General features: G+C 38.4%; 1 protein-coding gene across 1 annotated transcript in view; it reads right to left on the minus strand.

Moving 5' to 3' along the window:
- Positions 1 to 20,055, minus strand: part of POLA1 (DNA polymerase alpha 1, catalytic subunit) — a 304,850-nt gene that overhangs the window by 164,462 nt on the left and 120,333 nt on the right. Inside the window, exons 27-31 of the mRNA XM_060001706.1 lie at positions 12,640 to 12,672; positions 11,820 to 11,912; positions 10,384 to 10,589; positions 8,429 to 8,561; positions 1,524 to 1,655 (exon numbers count right to left, since the gene is read on the minus strand). Coding sequence (XP_059857689.1) covers positions 1,524 to 1,655; positions 8,429 to 8,561; positions 10,384 to 10,589; positions 11,820 to 11,912; positions 12,640 to 12,672 — 597 coding nt within the window. The remainder of the gene's footprint in view (positions 1 to 1,523; positions 1,656 to 8,428; positions 8,562 to 10,383; positions 10,590 to 11,819; positions 11,913 to 12,639; positions 12,673 to 20,055) is intronic.

Raw genomic sequence — 20,055 nt, forward strand, 5'->3', positions numbered from 1 at the left:
AGACATCAAGGAATATAAGCTTGACTTTTGAAATACATTGATCACAGGACCATACATCTCCATTCCAGGTTTAGCCAAAACATAATTGTGGCTTGATTTCATTTTTAGATGCTATTTCAGAAAACCTATATAATTTTTCAAAGTTGTATGTTGCCATCTGCTCCTGTCATTAATAATCTTAACAGCTTTTCCATGTATGTGAATACCTAAGTGGAAAAAAAAAAAAAAAACCTAGCCTATTTACCAAATCTTTATTTGCATAATATGAAAATTGTTTTTTTGAGATGAGACTTGTCAGAGGCAATATGCAAAGCACATTAAGGGCTTGAGCGAGTCAGACATTTATGGAAATATTTTCCTGCAGGAATTGGCTTTCTGTAACAGTTCTTAATCAAGGGTAACCCTAGGAGGGAGACAGAGTCAAGTGCTGATTCCTGTCCATGTACTTAAATCATTTGTTATGTACATCATCTACAGTACCAAGCAGATATTAGCAGACGACTTCTACATTTTGAAAAGGCTCTCTGATTGCAAACCACATTGACTGTACTTTGACAAAGATCAATCACATTGAAGTTTAAGGCTTATCTAATTTTTTTTACTGTAATAACAAAAAGCAATATTTAATTAATTAAAAAGAACAATCTTATTGAGATGAATTATGCCTTTTGGTAAACAGACCACACCATAGTAACTGTAAAGAATTTGGATAGAGGCTTTGACTCTGACTTTTTTTTTAAGCAGGGAGAAGGGATGAGACCCCTCCTTTGTTCCGACTGGAGTTAAGTGCTTTCAAAAAACAAAAAAACCCCACAAAACCAAAACCCTCTTCTGTTCTACCCTTTCTCCCTATCTCTGACTGTTAGAGGCATGCTACTCTCAAAAGAAACTGGTCAGCGGTTTAAAACTGTTCCAGAAGACCTAGAGGTTCCTGAGAGGTGTCTCATGGAACAGGAAGAAGACAAGAGGTGGGTTCTAGGCCCCCTCCACTCAAAAAAAAAAAAAAAAAAAAAAGGACCTGGTTAGATAATCTGTGTTTTCTTCATAAGGTAGCTTTTTAGGACATCTCACCTTTCTCCATAACCATGCATTTCGTATTTTTTTTCAAGTAATTATTTGAACAGGCTAGTGAAAAATGCATTTACTCTCTTTTGGTAGAATAATATTCAGAATGGAAACTGCTGCAAAAGGAATGATAAAGGACTACTGCTGGATATACAAGCAAACTGGTAGACATTTTCATTCAAGTTAATTTCAGATTGAAACAGCAGCTACTGTTATATACCTGTCTCACCAAAGTAATTTCACTCATCCAAAACACTAGTCTCAAATGTTTTATAAAAATTTTAATAAAATGTCATACCCCTGACTAATGTTTTTAAATGCTGCAAAACCAACCAAGACTAAACCCTCTCTTTACAGCATCAATTATTTGGCAGAGTACTAAACAAGACACCATGGAGAGATGGATTTTACCATGGGCTCGGAATTGGTGTAGGTCTTATTTATTATGACAGTTTTACCTGACAGATGACATACGACACAGTATCTCCAGCTTTCACCTTTCTGCCTCCTTGAGAATTTATCCAGAGGGCAACATGTACATGAGGTAGGCTTTTTTTATCAGGATAATCCTGGGGATCCTTTGTCAACGCCTAAGAGAAAAAGAGGGAACAAAAAGCCCCAAACTTTAAAATAAAACCTTTCTCACACAGATATACACTAAACATATCTCTGCTAGAATCACACCAGCCACACAAACATAAAAATGACAGCAGCTGTATGTAGAAAACACTGCCACAGGATCTTCAGACATTCTATCCTCAAGGCTCCTCTCTCCTTCATTTAGTAACTAATATGACCAGATATAACCCTGAAAAAAAAGAAATATGAGTTTCTGGGCCATGGCACAGAATACTTGGCTATAAAGATTAAGACTGTGAATTCAGTCTTCTATGCAGCCTTAGAGTTCCTCTTAATGTCTGCAATTCTCCCACTGAATTAACTGATTAGTTAAGACGGATGGATAACGGTTACTCTGACTTAATGATCTGTTTCTCAAAGGCTTCTCGAGCCTAAATAAATCCCTAAGGCACCAGAAATCACTGGATTTACTCACACTGTCAATTTAAGCTCTCCAAAGGCAGAGTGAATGAGTTTTTAACAGAAAGTAAGCCCCACGAGAGCAGGAACACGTCAGCCTTGCCCACAGCTGCATTCAGAGGGCTCGGAACGATTCTTGGTGTGTAGCAGCAACCAAATGTTTGTGGAAGAAATTATTTCGCTCACTCTGCAGTAATTCACTAAGTTCAAGCACTGTAAAGTACTGCAAGATGAATAAGACAGTCACTGGTCCTAAGTCACCTGCCATTAGCAGACGATTCCGCATTCCACAAAAAAACTCTCTAAAATAAGCTACATGTGCCAGAAGGGAGTGGTAAACTAAGTGTTACCGAGAGTTTAGAGAGGCAAAGATTGCTACCATCTGAGAGCAGAAATCACGGAAGAAAAAAACGAACTGGCACATGAAGGAAAAAATAGATTTTAAGAAAAGATGACGGGGCAAGAACATTCCAGCAGAGGGAAAAAGCAAAAGTTAAAAGCAAGAGGTGAGAAAAAAAAAAAAACCGTCTATTGGACTGGAACTTAATATGCACAAAGGGAAGGGGTGGGTTTCAAAAGACAAGAGGAAGGACAGGGAATAGGGTGCTCCATGTCTAGATCACCTAAGTGTGGTCTGCAGACCCCTGAGGGTTAGCGACACCCTTTCAGGGGGTGGAGAAATCAAAGCTATTTTCCTAATAATACTATCTGCACTGGTGATATAGAAACAAAGGTCAGTAAAGGTGCTGACGCCTTATAAACATGAACCTGGGCAGCAGCACCAAACTGTACTAATACTCATTGTATTCGTCACCATGACACGCTCACAGTTTTTTAAAGTTCTTGACCCTTGAGTAGAAAGCTAATATTTTGTGTGACAAAATGGGAAGTATGCCCAAGGCACATCTACAGCATACTCAAGAACGAAGGATGCTCGAGGAAATGCATTTGTGCAACCATTTGAGTTGCAAGCTAAACTAGCTGGCTTTCTCAACCCAATTTTTATTTGAAAGAATGGCAGGCCAACTACTGTTATTCTAACTTGAGTACCTGGCAGACAATCACTCAAAAAGAACCAAGCGAGTCTGCCACTTCAAGGAAAACACCTGACAGTATATATTGCCTATGATAATACTGAAGCTATCAAGCACCAATCAGAATTTTGGAAATTCTGTTTCCACTCCGGTGAGCTTGACAGCTTTCCAATACCTAAAGACTCTTCTGATGAGTAGGAATATTTTAAAATGTGGTTTTTGTTAATATACAATGAGATGTATCAATATTTTGGAAGATCTGTAAAACTCAGGGAACCAACATTTAATAAATTACAAGTGCATAACATCACACATGGGTAAAAGATCCATTCAAAGCGCCGCACAGATGAAAAGATTTTAATGTAAGAATATGAAAAGTTCATTGATATGGTTTCCTATTTCCACAATACAAATAACCTTGCAGACAATACCACTTCTAGAGTACTGGTGTAGAATCAAAGAAGAATACACACAACTATCTTTAAAAATTACTGAAATACTTCTTTTTCCAACTACATATTTGTGTGAAACTTGACTTTCTTCCTATGCTTCAACTAACACCACACGTCACAACAGACTGGATGCACAAGCAGATATAAGAACGCGGATGTCTTCTACTAAACTAGACGTTAACAAGACTTGCAAAATAACACCATTCCTCTGGCTAATTTTTCTTTGTTTTGAAATATACAGTTATTTTTCATGAAAAAATTTTATTTTTGTGGGACTTCTCTGGCGGCACAGTGGTTAAAGAATCCGCCTGCCAATGCAGGGGACACGGGTTTGAGCCCTGGTCCGGGAAGATCCCATATGCCACGGAGCAACTAAGCCCATGCGCCACAACTACTGAGCCTGTGTGCCACAACTACTGAAGCCTGTGCACCTAGAGCCCGTGAGCCACAACTACTGAGCCCACGAACCACAACTACTGAAGCCCGTGCGCCTAGAGCCCGTGCTCTGCAACGAGAAGCCACCACAATGAGAGGCCCAAGCACCGCAACGAAGAGTAGCCCCCACTCGCCGCAACTAGAGGAAGCTCACGCGCAACAACGAAGACCCAACACAGCCAAAAATAAATTAATTAATTAAAAAAATTTTTTATTTTTGTAAACATATAATGGGTTTACTGATATTTTTAAATAAACTAATAAATGCTTTTAAAACTTCTCAGTTTTAATTTCTAACAGTAAATATCAACATAAGCTACATAAACAAAAGCTCTTGCAGTCCCCAACTATTTTAAGAGTGTGAAAATGTCCTGAGATCAGGAAATTTGAGAACTACTGTAGTAGAATAAAGCAGGTCGTCAAACATGGCTGCACATCCCCCTGTTCTATACACTTTCTAAATCATACACTCAGTGTAGGAGAGTACCTAGAAGCCTCTCTAAGTATTTAAATCTTCTCAAACCTGCATTATGCGAAGTCTTGATTGACTTGGACGGGTAATACTGCATAGAAATTTTAATCAATATAACTCTACTTAAGAAAACCGTTATCTTCTTCAATTGACTATACTTCAGTGCAATGTTAAGAAATTCTGAATTTCATCTGACATACTTTCCAATTATTAGATTGGGACTATTTGGGGATTTCACAGCCTAGTTTCAGAAGGCTTGATTTTTCAAAAAATGCTTCCTGGTGGTTTAGGCTCAAGTTAGCCAGGGCTATACAAATCAGTTGTGAAGTATTTTGTGTTACTTTATGAAACATATTTAAGCTAAAATTGTGGCAGTTCAGAAAAATCACACACAGTGTTTTTCAGTTGCATTTGGCAACAAGGGCTTAAATCTTTACAAAGGTAAATCTCACCACTTCACCCCTCCACCCTATGCTAACCTCCCATTTTCAAGCCCACCAATACCCACAGAATCAATCTAATCTAATCTAACCTAATCTATATCTTATCATAAGACCATCCACAACCAGTCACATACATGGACTCTTCGATTCCACTCTCCTTTGCAAGCGACAAAATGTAAATACTGATTTACTCACAAGTTTTAAACAGTACAGGTATTCAGACAAATGTTAATTAAGACAGTCACTCTTGATATATAAAAAGCTTAATGTAAACTGACACAGGAATAACTCTGATATAGAGAGCCCTTTCATCAGAATTGACTCTACTTTCATCGACACTAAAATTCTTCTTCTTTACTGAAAGAAGTATAAGAGCATGTGACAGTAAATATGTTTGCTAGACCATTAACATCTTGAAAATACCAACCAGGTTTTGCTTATCCTACTTTATATCCCAGAACCTAGCACTGTGCACATAAGACGTACTCCATGTTTGATGAATGGATGATTAAACAGGCAAAGGAATTCTTTTAATGCTCACTGAACAACTATTATTTGCCAGCTACTATGCCAAGTGAAATGGAGAATAAAAGACAGTCGGTTTCAGTTCTGCCACATGAAAATATATGCACATCCCGAATCACACTAATTATTAACTAGTATTGTTAGTAATAATAAATGTCACTTTAAGTTGATAACTATTGAAGCTGAGTGATGGCTACATGGGGGTTCATGATGTTCTTCTCTTTACTTTTAAGGTTTTTTTTAAAATTTATTTATTTATTTTTAAATTTTTGGCTGTGCTGGGTCTTCGCTGCTGTGCGCGGGCTTTCTCTAGTTGCAGCAAGCGGGGGCTACTCTCCGTCATGGTGCGCAGGCTTCTCGTTGTGGTGGCTTCTCTTGTTGTGGAGCACGGGCTCTAGGTGCGTGGGCCTCAGTAGTTGTGGCACGTGGGCTCAGTAGTTGTGGCTCATGGGCTTAGCTGCTCCTCAGCATGTGGGATCTTCCCAGACCAGGGATCAAACCTGTGTCTCATGCATCGGCAGGCGGATCCTTCACCACTGTGCCACCAGGGAAATCCCTTGTATAAGTTTTAAATTTTCGATAATAAAAACTTTAAAATAGCAAGACTGCACAATGTTCCTGAGAACGCAGGGATGGCCAGTGTGTCTACGCAGCTAGGTTTCTCTGCACACTAGTAACACTGTGCCATCACCCACAGGAGGAGATGACGGACTGGGCCCACTACCCTAGGGGACACGTGCTCAGTGTTCTTTTGCCAATAATGTGGTCATGTTTGGACTCAGCCTTCCAAATTCATGCCTGGAACCCCGTGCAACAGAGGACTCACATTTCTAAGAAGGTAGACAGTGTCAGGTATTCAATCTGCAGAACTGATACAAAAATTGATCAAAGCAAGACTGAAATATTAATTCTTACTTATGCAAATTTTTGAGAAAGAGACAAAACAAAATCTGAAAGGAAACCACTTTCAAACGTCCCAAGTGATTCCATGCCAACAGGCATGCACTGCATCACGTAAAGGGAAGAGCTAGCGTCAAGGCACATGTCCTCTTATATTACTTATTTCTAATTTTTTGTACTTTTCATGTATAAATGAATGCCTTCTTTTGTGACATTAAAAACATCATTGTTAAGGAGTAGGAAACAAATGACTTAACTAAGAATAAATACAAATCGTAAGGATACGCATAGAAAATATTCATTCTCTCTAGGAATCAAAGAAATGCAAATTAAATCCAGCGGTAAAATACTGTTTTGTATCCATTTATGGTAGCAATGTTTTATTTAAATATCACCAATGATATTATCACCAATGAAATGTCACTTCTATAGTACAAGGAAACCTGTGGTGAAACTAGCACACACATTTTGTTATTATCAATTAGTATCACTTGTACAAAGCAATTTGACAAGAGACACACAGATACTCAAATCTTTTCACTCAAATATTTTACTTCAAGGAATCTAAACAAAGGAAGTAATTCATCCAAAAGCAATAAGACAAACGGGGACTTCCCTGGTGGCACAATGGTTAAGAATCTGCCTACCAATGCAGGGGACACGGGTTCGAGCCCTGCTCCGGGAGGATCCCAAGTGCCACGGAGCAACTAAGCCCGTGCACCACAACTACTGAGCCTGCGCTCTAGAGCCCACGAGCCACAATTACTCAGCCTGTGAGCCACAACTACTGAAGCCCGCACACCTAGAGCCCACGCTCAGCAACAAGAGAAGCTACCGCAATGAGAAGTCCGCGCACCGCAATGAAGAGTAGCCCCTGTTCGCCACAACTAGAGAAAGCCTGTGCACAGCAATGAAGACCCAACACAGCCAAAAGTAAATAAATAAATAAATGTACTTTTAAAAGATCATATAGTAATTTTTAAAAAAGACATGAACAAGAGATGTTCAATACAGTTATTAACAATAGCAAAAATAAATAATGTAATAATCAAGCAAAAATTTTAATTAAAGATGTAGCAGTGAAATATAAGATTAACATAACGATTTTTAAGGTTAATACAGAAATGTGGGAAAATCTGTATACGTTAAGTGAAAACAAATCTCAAAATAATATACACTGCAATTGCTACCATGTAAACCTGTTTTAAAGAGTAAGGTAATGTGCAAAAATGACTGGCATTACTTTAGCATGGGGTATTTAGAACGAGTTTTAATTCTAAAACTTCCATTTAATGCCATCATTAGATTCTGTTTCATTAAAATTCTTTTTAGTATGAGTTTTGACAACAAAATTTATGTATCACAAAACGGGTAAAATGGTATTTGCAAAATTACCTTCGGAATATGTAAGGATACTCTGTTTAAATGGAAAAACAGAAATCTATAACCTAACATCTTGTACTACACAGCACTTTGGGAAACCAAGATTTTCTTTTTCAAATTAGGTAAGAAAAAATATTCCCTATTTTCAACAACTAAGACTATCCATAAAGAGAAACTATTTATATAGTTTAAAAAAAAAAGCACAAGTGCTTTGAATATACAGAAAGCGCTGGCACCGCCTTAATTCTAAATAACAACGTCTAAAAACGCCTTCTGATTATAAGTACCCCTCAGGATCACCTTCTGTAAAGTTACACAAACACACGCTCTCTGTCTAAGCTTACAGGCCTGCCCCCCAAACAACTGTAACTTAGGACGACTATGAATAAGGCAATACTCCCAAGTCCCTGAAACATCAACTACATCACTCCATAGAACCTCTGGACACGAGGCTTCCGTGAGGAACGGAGAGAGAAGGCCCCAACTGCAGACAGGGTAGTGTCTGTGGCTGGGCGAGGAAGAGTGGTATGCTAACGCGCAGTCTGTGAGATAGTCGTTAAGCAGCTTTCATCGCTAGCTAGAATTTATTTCAACTGCAAGAATGAGGTGGTTTTTCAACTATCTGAAGGAGGAGAAAAACACATGGCAGCAGCTGGATTCAGCAATAAATGCTACATTTACCTTGTTAATTTCAAACTGGCTCACTGGGACACTGCCATTTAGCACATTTTCTCCAATTTCTATTAACCTCTTCTGAATGTTTTCCACTATGGTGTCCCGGCTTTGATCCGAAAGTATCTGGCCAATGACAAAGCTGCAAAAAAAGAGACGGATTGATTTTTTTAGTATCATACTTTACTAATAAGGAGAGAAAGGAAGATAAGTGCCATTAGACTAACATGTGGACAAGAGCCACACTAAAAGCTAACATGACAGTTAATGTCCAAAAGCCCATTACTATTTGTTTTCTAACATTAACTCTGTCAAAGGTTTATCAACCTTGGAACATCAGGTTTGCCCTTAAACACACAGACCAGCCCCCTCCCCCCTTTTTTTAACGTAGCAGCTAAGGCTTCCCATTGCGTGTGTACAGAGAGCGGTATGAGTTCCATCATATTTTTATGCAATTACAAAAATTCACAAGCAGTTGTGTCCTACTCTTAGGAGAAATTTGAGAACACAAATATTTCACTCTCCTCATAAAGCACCAAGATATTATCTCTGCCCGAGATGACTACAAGCTAGGAAAGTAGGAATATGAAGTTCTTTATGCAAATTTTTTAAAACTCAAAGATTCCAAAGTTTTCTTTCTTCAGCTTTATTATATTTTTCAGTGTTCTCTAACCGTATTGCTATGCCTCAAAAACGTCATGTTATTCTATCAGACCCAAAAAAAAAAGAGAAAAAAAGAAAAAGAAAAGGAGTAAGGAAGCCAATATTTTATCCATTTCTGAGAAAATGCAGAGCGAGGGTTTGACAGCTGCATTATAATTTGTCAGAAAAAGAACCCTGACAAAAACATTTGTATGGCTTTAATTACTAATACATTTCTAACTCAGAGAAATTTACTTCTATTATGATGCATCTTTTCTTAGAAAACACAAAGCTGAAGAGAACACTCTAATCGAGTCTATACAAAGTAGTTTCATCTTTGAGTACATTTGGGGGCAATGAAGCATTTCAAACTATATTTCATAAAAGGCTAACAGTGACCCATACTCAGATGATCAACTCTGCCTAATCAAGAGTAGTTTTGCAGAAGCAACAAATGCTCAGTCTCCCAACTTAAAAGCAAGAAGAAGACTGGAAAACAAGGAAAAAATGCTGACATTCAGCAATACTAAAATTAATTTAAAATTTCACTTTAAAGAAAAAAGTCCTTCTATTTTCACAACTGTTCAGGTTCACAAAACAGGAATTATCTGGAAAGAGGGTACATAAACTACCTAAGGATTCGTCTTTTTTAAAATGGGTGCTTTATAACTTAATGTGACCCTAAAAACAAACAAATAGGTCTTATTATCACAACCTTCAGTCCCAGATGTAAAACTAAGGGGTCGGTCATGACATTTATGATTTCTGAGGTACATACAGTATTTGAGAACTAGCACTTAAATTCACCTGAGATTAGTAAGAATCTTTACACACAAATGATATGGGCGGGAACAAAGTCTCACTACATGGCCCACTTTGAATCCCAGAACATTTTAAGCCACAACACGGGGACACCTTAACAGTTATGGCCCTAAGGAGGCGCTAGGAACATTCAGGAGTACAACACACTGCACATTCTAAAAGAAACAGTAAAGCAAAACAAACCAAAAACAAGCCAACATCGATGAACCCAACTCTGTAAGCATCTAAAATGTGAAGGCTTACCCTCACCATGAGTTAAAACTTGTAAGATGCATCTTATAGCAAGCATTTCTTACTGAGCGAGTTTGGTTTTTTCTAAGTTTTAACCCATCTGTAAAATTCCACTCCAAATCAGTAAGAACTGTTAATATGCAATGATAACAATAACAAAAAAGAAGTCGTGTCCTTGTGCTTGGCAGAATCAAAGTGTTCTCCACACTGTTAACGCTTCAATTTTTTAAAAAACAAACAACAAAAGCAAAAATGAAAACTGAACTCACTTTCCAGTGTCTTTAGCAAGATCACACCAATCTCTTCTAACTATATCTAATCCTTTCACCTCCTGTTTGGTGACGTAATTCCCATCCACTGTTGGCTCAACAACCAGAGCAGCGTACTTCTTTTTCTTCAGCAGTAGCAGGGACTTGAAAATGCCATCAATGTCTATTTCAAGTAGTTTATACAACTTATTCACTTCACTTTTCACCTGTGAAAATTTCAACCATTAATGCTAGCTTCTCAAACATCTAATAGGGAGAAGATGAACATGCTGCAAATTCCCAAGAGTTCATCTAAACAAAACTAGAAGTCACATAAGACTAGAAGGCATTCATTCAGGTTATATAGAACACGGTATTATGCTTGGTATGATGCAAGAACTTTGAAAAAGCACAGGGACAAAAACAGATAAAAAGATAAACAAAGAGACAATAATATAACTATATCACCCCACTCAACCAAAGGACAAAATTGGCAGTGTCAGCCCCAGGAAATTTATGAAGATTATGAAATACTCTGTTTCGAATCTAAAAACTAAATGCATAAGTACTTACCTTCAAACTACTGAATTAGAGATTAGATAGTCCAACAACTAGATACATGGCCAGTAAAACTTTGACTATTAAAATAACGTCTAAGATCTCCCTGTACCTCCCATAGCACCTTGACTTTAAGCAAATAACTACCTGCTGAACAAATAAATGAAACAGCCACCTGCTCTTTATTGATAGGGTCATGGCATAGACCATCACCTCTAGGGAAAATGCACAACTTTTCAAGGTCCAATGAGTACAATATGCCAAGCTTGCTCTTAAGTAAAGACTACAGTTCAAATTTCAAGCATTTTAGGGGGGGGAAAGGCAGGAAGCTGTTAGCTTGTAAGATGGTACCTTAGTTTTAGTTTATTGGGACAATATCTTAACATAGCAAGTGCTCAAAAAGCACTTGCTAATTGTGAACTGCAATTAGGAGGCTACAAATGATTACTTTTAAATGTCCCTTTGACTTTTCAAATATATTTTAAGTACTCCTATAAAAATTATAGATATATGTATATATGTTGGTAGGTACTTATCCATATCTATCACTGTATAAAATGCATCTCAATACTACTAGAGACATAATTCTCCTTAAGAATGACAATGTGATAGGTACTAATGTGGTCACATCTTAAACTTATTAAACTTAGACTGTTTTCAAAGGTATAACATATCCAACACTTAAGGAAAAACCAATTTCCTTTGAATTTTGCCCTCAAAACAAACAACTGGAGTAGAGGTTAAGAAGTATAACAGAGGATGAAGAATCGAAGGCACTAAGTTTATTATTATTTTCAGAAGGACACAGATGTACAGAAACTGGAATTTATGAAGTTCCATGTTAGAAACAGAATTCACAAAAGCAGGTTAAAACAGATAATTTTATAAAATTATCTCACCTTGTTTCCCAATTTAAACACTTCTTCCAGATTGGTGCTATTGGTGTTGATCATAATTGAATCTGTATCTCCATAAATAACTTCAAGATTCATCTAATGAAAAGCAAATATCATAAAAGTTAACAACAAAAACACTGTGACCATCACGCACCCAGTGAAACTCAAGATTTTCCATACTATAGAAACTACAGGTTCCGGATGATTTTTCAAGAGTTTACGTTTCTTCTTACCCATATTGTCACTGCACAATCAAAGACTAAGCCCCAATAAACCAGAAAGGCAAGCACTGCCACATTAAGAAAATCTCCCTAATTTTCTTATAAGAGAGTGGAGTGGCAGGGGAAGTATCTAGTTTCAAAAAGATAAGAGACTAGGAAAGGGGGGTCTACCACTGTCCCACATGTTTCGTGGTCATGGCAATTTATGAAGCAGAAACAAAATGGGTTTTTTCAATTCAGGGGCACAAATCCATATTAAATTCTTAACAGTTTCAAACAGTATTTAGTAGAATATGAAGTGTCAAAAAATCAATCATAACAAACAACACTAGAGCACGTACAGTATAAAGGCCTGGAAGTAAGCTCTAATTAGCACCGTTACTAATTTGCTAGAAACACTCACATATAGGCTTCAAGCAGCGGCTAGATCATATCAGTGTTAGTAAAAGAAAAAGGCTATAATGCATTAGGAGGGATTATAAATATAAACTAGGCATCCTAAGAAGTCATTTCCAGTCTGGGTTACAATTTTCCTTGAATACAAAAACGTCACCAGGTATGATATCTAAGAATCACTGTATGATGAAAATGCTCAGCATTACCTTCTGCACCATCTCTTTCGTATGCATCAAAATCTAAATGAAATAAAAAGTCAAGATTAATGCATTATATAATTACAAAAACCTAAATATATGCTGACAGAGATAGGTAACCCAATGATTTGTCATTCCCATATATTTTTAAAGCTCTTGATGGTTTTCTAACTACAACCCTCAAAACAACATCATCAACGTAATCTAAAAATCAGTTTGCCTCTACACTGACTCTTAGGCAGAGATACGTGAGCAGATTTGCTGTAAAGATCTATGTAAGATCTATGTAAGCAGATCTACATAAAGATCTATCTTTAATAAATATGAATAAAATACCCTGTTATAATATGGCATAAAGGCAAACTATTCTTGCTATTAATATTTAAATAGAACTACATGGCTAACAAAAAGCTTGACCAAGCATTTCAAATCCAGCAATTCTTACGGTATTCAGGATCTTAATTTTAAAAGTTAAAAAAAAATATGTAGATCTTTACTATATATCCCTGGAGCTAGTAGTACAGTGCCCAGTGCAAAGGTGGGGCTCAATAAACATTCAGTAAATAAAGACAAACAGATATAGTAGATAGTATCTGTAGATAGGTCTGTCCCCAGGCCTACGCAGCTGTAAGACTACAGACATACAGGTTATAATGTAGTTGTAAATAAAAACAGACATAAATTATCTTGGACTAGATCAGAAGTAAAACATATTTTACAAATGAAGGCCTCTTCAAAGGAGTAATACAACATCCTGAGCACTCAGTATATGTGTGTATGTGTAAAATATATGGGCAAGACGCTCTGCTATGAGCATCTCGTGCATTTCTTCATTTCATTCTCTAAGGGCCCCAAGACAGCCACTATTAATACCGTTATTTGTTAGATGCAAAAAACAAAGAGAAGAGAATTAATTTCTCCTAGTAAGTGACAGAGCAAAGATACGAACCCAGGCGCTCTGACTCCAGAGCGTGGGGCCTGAGTCACTGCACGCTATTCTTTCTAGACAAGCACCCATCTTTCAAAGCATCAATCTAAACCAGAAGTCACCCTTCCAATGACCCAGATAGAAGATTTACTTCATTTATATTTCTTTTCCCTACCTCCAAGAGTCTTTCTTGTCAACTAAGCTCAAACGTCATGGTGTTTCTGTCCTTCTTGTCCTTTATATTACAGATCCCTGTAAATCCTGGCCTTTGAGTGTCTTTTATATCTACCCCTCACGTTCCATTTCCATTGCCCGCCTCCTCTGTAGTACTGTCTCCCAATGTTGTGCATGAGTTCAGTGTCATATGTTCTTGGGAAAGGAAGACCTTCCCCTGCCCTGGGGGTGGTGAATACTGATCAGGCTAACCAATGGTTTCCATAGTGGCTGTACAGTGGAATCACCCGGGGATCTTTTAAAAAAATGCCAAGAGCTGGCCCCAGCAATTTTTTTTAAACAGCTCTCAAGATTATTCTTATGTTGCAGGCAGGGTTAAGGACCACTGGACTAAGATAATCATGGTAATCCCAATCTTTTTTTTAAGATTTTTTTTTGATGTGGACCATTTTTTTTAAGTCTTTACTGTATTTGTTACAATATTGCTTCTGTTTTATGTTCTGGCCTTTTGGCCGCAAGGCATGTGGGATCTTAGCTCCCCAACCAGGGATTGAATCTGCACCCTTGCACTGGAAGGCGGAGTCCCAACCACTGGACTGCCAGGGAAGTCCCTGGAAACAGTTTTTAGCTGACAGTTTGTCCCCTACTCAACTAGACCACAAGCTCCTGGAGGTCACAGCACATGTTTGCGCTTCACATCTAACAGGCACTCGAAAAACTGTTGGCTAGTTGACTGATAGGTCTCATAGTAATCCCAATCACTCTTCTACTAGACACTAAAATCCAGTTAACTCATAAAAAACATTCACTCTCTTCCACTTCATCTTCATTTATTAACATATAAATTACAGGGAAATGCACTGTGGGAGAATACCTGACAATTCCTTTGGGAAAAGGGCAATAATGAGATCAACCCAAGTCAAGTTAATCATAGTGAGGACAAAACTACTTATCATGAGTTCTCTTCACCCTCTGCCCCTTCCACCTTGCTAGGCTTGGCTTTCCTCATCACAACGGACAACCCCACAAGGGAAGCATTCCCTGCTAAGTACACCACCTCAGGAGCAATCTGTCAACCTTTGACTCCAATTCCATATATGCACTAACGGATTTCTTCTGCTCTCCTTTTGCACTGTGAACCAAACCTACTATATCATCCCTGAGTGCACCTCCAACATGAAGTGTCAACGTTCACCTTTCAGATCCACCACCCACCCTCATGCTGTCCTTCCACCAACTCACAACCATTTCCACACACAATTTGAGGGCTGCTACTAAAATGAGTTCCCCTTTGGTGGCAGAAACCTCTCAGTGGATGCTTTGCAAAAAATGATAGGAAACTAAGCAAACTATAAAGACTATACATACTGCAACTGCTTTTTTCACCTAATACTTTATTTTAGAGATTATTCCATACCCACACATAAAGAGCTGCCTTATGCTTTTTTAACGACTACATAGTATTCCATTGTACGACTCAAGCATGATTTAACTAGTGCTCTGTTAATGAACGTAGGTGGTTCCTGATCCTTACCTTCATAAACACACTTTAATAAATAATCCTTATATACATGTAATTTGCCAATCTGCCAGTAATTAGATAAACTCCTACAAGAGGGCTTATTGGATCAAAGGTTGTGTTTTTACATTTTTGATAAATATAGCCAAACAGGTCTCCAAAGAGGTTGTACCAATTTCTGACAATACTTTTAACCACCATCTTTCCTGTGGGTTACCAAACTCTTATTATTTAGCAGAGGCCCTGGTACATGGTAGCTATTAATGAATATCTGTAGAATGCTGAATGAGTAATCCAGAGGAGTAGGTGCTATTATAAACCCCATTTTACAGATGAGGAAAACTAGGCTCTACGATTTTGCCCAAAGTAACAGAGCTAATCAACAGCTTGACCTGGAAGCTGGACCTTATGTCTCATTTTCTTTTCACTGTGTCTCACTGCCTTGTTAAAAGGCCCATACCACATGAATGTTCTGGAAGCCAACAATCAAAAACTTATACATTACAGATATTTTCCCCATTAAGGAAATGCATTTAAAAAAAAAAAAGCCACAGGTATCCTGAAAGGTCTACTGGACACAAGGTACAGTGCTTACAAGATAACCGTTCATAAGTTCACTTCAAAGTGACAAGCCTAATATTAAAGCTACCCATTCTGACAGAAAATCACTTTCTAAGTGCCAGCAGCTAGAACACAGGGCTATAAAGGCTTGCTAAAGTCATTAATAAGGCAGCCTGCAGTTATCTCATTTCACAGCAACACCTGCATATTTATCTACTCATTACCAATTGGATGATGGAATTTTTTCAAGCACATTTCAAAAATCTGCCAACTTCAAGTGTAAAAAAATAAACTTTGTGGTTAATTTTTCCCTTAACAAAGTACAGCTGTTGAGAATAATTGTTCAAGATCTTACCCTGTAATGTCAACTGCAGCAGAACAAAGAGTATTTAATTAGCAAATCTATCCAGTAATTCAACACCTATTATATAAAATGCCTTCGTGATTTTATTCAGGATAATTTGCTAAGAGGGTTATTACTGACATTCAGATGGAATTTAAAATTCCTACGCAAGTCGAGTCATAATAGCAGTAATGATCTCCCCAATCAGGAGATTCGGTGTCACACAAGGCTCTTGCAATGCAGCAGCCGATTTCCTGACTTCTTAATTCCTGGGCTCAGCTCAGCGAGAGCCCTTCATGCCGGTATTTCAGTCAGCAATACATCTTTAATGGGACTCTATTAAAATAACTAGAACAAAAATGACTTTTTTTTTGGTTAAAAAGAATGACAGCACTGCCATCATATCAATCATTGCAGGCTTTGCAGAGCAGTGCCATTGGGGGAAAAGAGGAGGGGGAAACAGGAAAGGAGTGGGGCTGGGGGTGGGGAGAGCAGTCATTAAAATAACACGAAAAGGTGTTTTAGCCCCAGTCTGAGCCTCTGAAGACTGGGGAAGGATGGTGAGGACTAAAAAGGAAATGTGAAGTGTATTTCAAAAATTGCTTCCTAAAGAAAATAATGTGTTCAGGACCACACCCATGATGCGGTTTACTAAGCACGAAGCATGTTTGTCGCACCAGGATAAACAGCAGCAGCCACCTAAGACCAACCACGACTGAGGTGTGTGGTTACAGGTTCGCCTAACAAGGCCAGGGTCTTTATTTTTTGTTAGAACAGAATACTAGTGTTTTGCCATGCATGCATTCAAAGGTTATAAAATGATTTTAATGGTATTACAGACTAAAACAGTGCCTTTTTTTTTGGCTCTGTTGGGTCTTCGTTGCTGTGCGCGGGCTTTCTCTAGTTGCAGCGAGCGGGGGCTACTCTTTGTTGCGGTGCGCAGGCTTCTCATTGTGGTGTCTTCCCTTGTTGCAGAGCACGTGCTCTAGGCGCACAGGCTTCAGTAGCTGTGGCACGTGGGCTCAGTAGTTGTGGCTCGCGGGCTCTAGAGCAAAGGCTCAGTAGTTGTGGCTCACGGGCTTAGTTGCTCCGTGGCATGTGGGATCTTCCCAGACCAGGGATGGAACCTGTGTCCCCTGCATTGGCAGGCAAATTCTTAGCCACTGCACCACCAGGGAAGTCCCAAACAGTACTTATTAATATTAAATGAGAGAGAAAACACCAATTTCCCACAGTTAAAAAAAATAAAATTTCAAGCTCTTACTCCAAAAGCATACATCTATTATAGTAATATCTACTAACAAGAAACCCACTTTGATATCTGATGCAGAAACTAAACAAAATGGGAATCTTCTAAGATAAGAAAATGCTGGGTTAAGGTCAAATTCGAAACAAATAACGCACGAACAGAATGACAAGTGAAATCTCAAATGGCTTTAAGGATTCTTCTGTTACTGATGACATAAAATTAGAAATAAACTGGAAACTTTTTGTAATACATTAGCATAATAGGGGTAGCAACATGAATGGTTTTGAAGGATGGGGAAGAGAAAAGTAGAAGAAATATAAATATTATGATATTTGGTAATCCAACCATTATCTAAGCTTTCCCTATTCCCAGTTTCAGCAGTTTCCAAGCAGGACTCGGTGTTACTCAGTTCTCCTGCTTGGCAAACATCTTTTATTGCATCTTCATTATATTAGATTGCCTTTTCCCTATTTTCCTATTCTCTGTTATTCTTAGATATGTGTCTTCTCTCTAAGATGTTCAGGGAGCAAGGGCTATGGATTTAATAAGCACCCTACTTTCTGTATCCTCCATTCCCATGACACTGGGCTCTCTACTGCCTTTAAACCTTAGCTTTACGTTCTTTAAAACTGCGATACTACTACCACCTAGTTCCCAGAGCTAGGTGGTAATAAGAAGAACTGTATGCTGAAAACATGCTTTACAAAGATAAAACGTTATACAAATATGAGTTAAAAAAATTAAAAAGTCAGGGGTCTGAAATCTGAGTACTGGTTTAAAACTGCCAATTACTAGCTAAGTGATTTGCGAACAAGTTGGTTTCCCCCTCTAGGTCTTAGCATCCTCATTTATAAAATTAAGAGGTTGGGATTCCTCCCAGATCTAAAAATCTAGAATCCAAGCTTGACAAGTAGCAATATCTCTTCCTTATATATGGCTGCTTTGACTTTGTACCATATTCATTTCTTTAGTGTTATGAAAAGGAGGCACTAATATATCCAACAAAAATAACTATCATTATAAGACTATATTGCCATATTCTAGGTTGCTTCTGAAGGCCACTTGGTCGTAAAATAACTAGAAATACATAAGCTCTCACGAGTTGTCTGCATATAACTTTATGCACTTCATTTAAGTGGGTGGGCACATTTACAGTATATAAAACATCTGACACCTTGTCTTGAGATAACCCTGCTCCCCTGCTCCGGGAGAATACATGCACACCTACACACCTACACACACACACACACACCCACACACACACACCCACACACACACACACACACACACCAGTGTTTCTCGTCCTCAGAACTACTGACATTTAGGCTGGATAATTCTTTGTCATGGAAGGCTGGCCCTGGCCTCTACCCACTAGATGCCAGTAGCGTGCATGCACACGCATATGTGTGCACAGACACACACATACACTCTTCAGTTGTGACCAAAATTTTCTCCAGATATTGCCAAATGATTCCTGAGGAGCATAACTGCCCCTGGCTGAGAATCAGTGATATTATACTGATAACTCAACATTTTCTCTCTCCAGGCCCATATTCAACTGTCTGTCCCACAAGCATTTATTCTAAATCCCAACCATCTCCTCCAAACCTTCACCAGCTCCAAACATAATAAATGGCCCCTCCAACTAAAACATGAAGTTCCTTTATTTTACAAGGAACTTCACACCACAAGAAAAGCCTCTCTGGCCTCCCCAATCCAATGATACCAATGAGAATGTTAGTCCAATGTAGCCCCCAAATCATTCTGTGTAAATCACAGCATACAACTCTATTAGAAAAGGTAAGATTAAGAAACTATAAGCAGGGGCTTCCCTGGTGGCACAGTGGTTGAGAATCTGCATGCCAATGCAGAGGACACGGATTCGAGCCCTGGTCTGGGAAGATCCCACATGCCGCGGAGCAACTGGGCCCGTGAGCCACAACTACTGAGCCTGCGTGTCTGGAGCCTGTGCTCCGCAACAAGAGAGGCCGCGACAGTGGGAGGCCCGCGCACCGCGATGAAGAGTGGCCCCCACTTGCTGCAACTAGAGAAAGCCCTCGCACAGAAACGAAGACCCAACACAGCCAAAAATAAATAAATAAATAAATTTATTTAAAAAAAAAAAGAAACTATAAGCAAATTATAAGCAGAGATCATGTCTTTGCCATTAAACCTAACACAATGCCTGGCATGTGGCAGTAATTCAATGCATATTTATTTCTCAGGCTCTAGTAAAAGGAGGCAAACCCAAGTGGTCCAGCGTGAGAAGAAGAAAAGCAGCAAAGCCATGGATTGATAAATGCACCTCCACAACAACAGGACCCTAAAGCTGGTTACAGGAAGCAGCTATTAAACCCACACACAGCACACATTTAAATGCTAGCTCCTTCCATGCAAGAAATGAACAGTAAATCATTTTAATTCCACCTTCAAATACAATGCATGTTAAATAAACAAATATTCACTCAAGAGAAATTAATTTCTACCCCAGTGATAAAGGCCCGTTAATTATAAACTTGACTGAAACAGTGTACCTCTCCCATACAACTCGTTTCCAGATAAACTGATTTTGTTTTAAATCCTTAATTTACAACATAACCTTGTGATAGCTCATGTGTAAGGAATATAAAACACGTTAACTAAACAAAGCT

This window comes from Delphinus delphis, chromosome X (assembly GCF_949987515.2).
Source record: "Delphinus delphis chromosome X, mDelDel1.2, whole genome shotgun sequence".
NCBI lineage: Eukaryota > Metazoa > Chordata > Mammalia > Artiodactyla > Delphinidae > Delphinus > Delphinus delphis.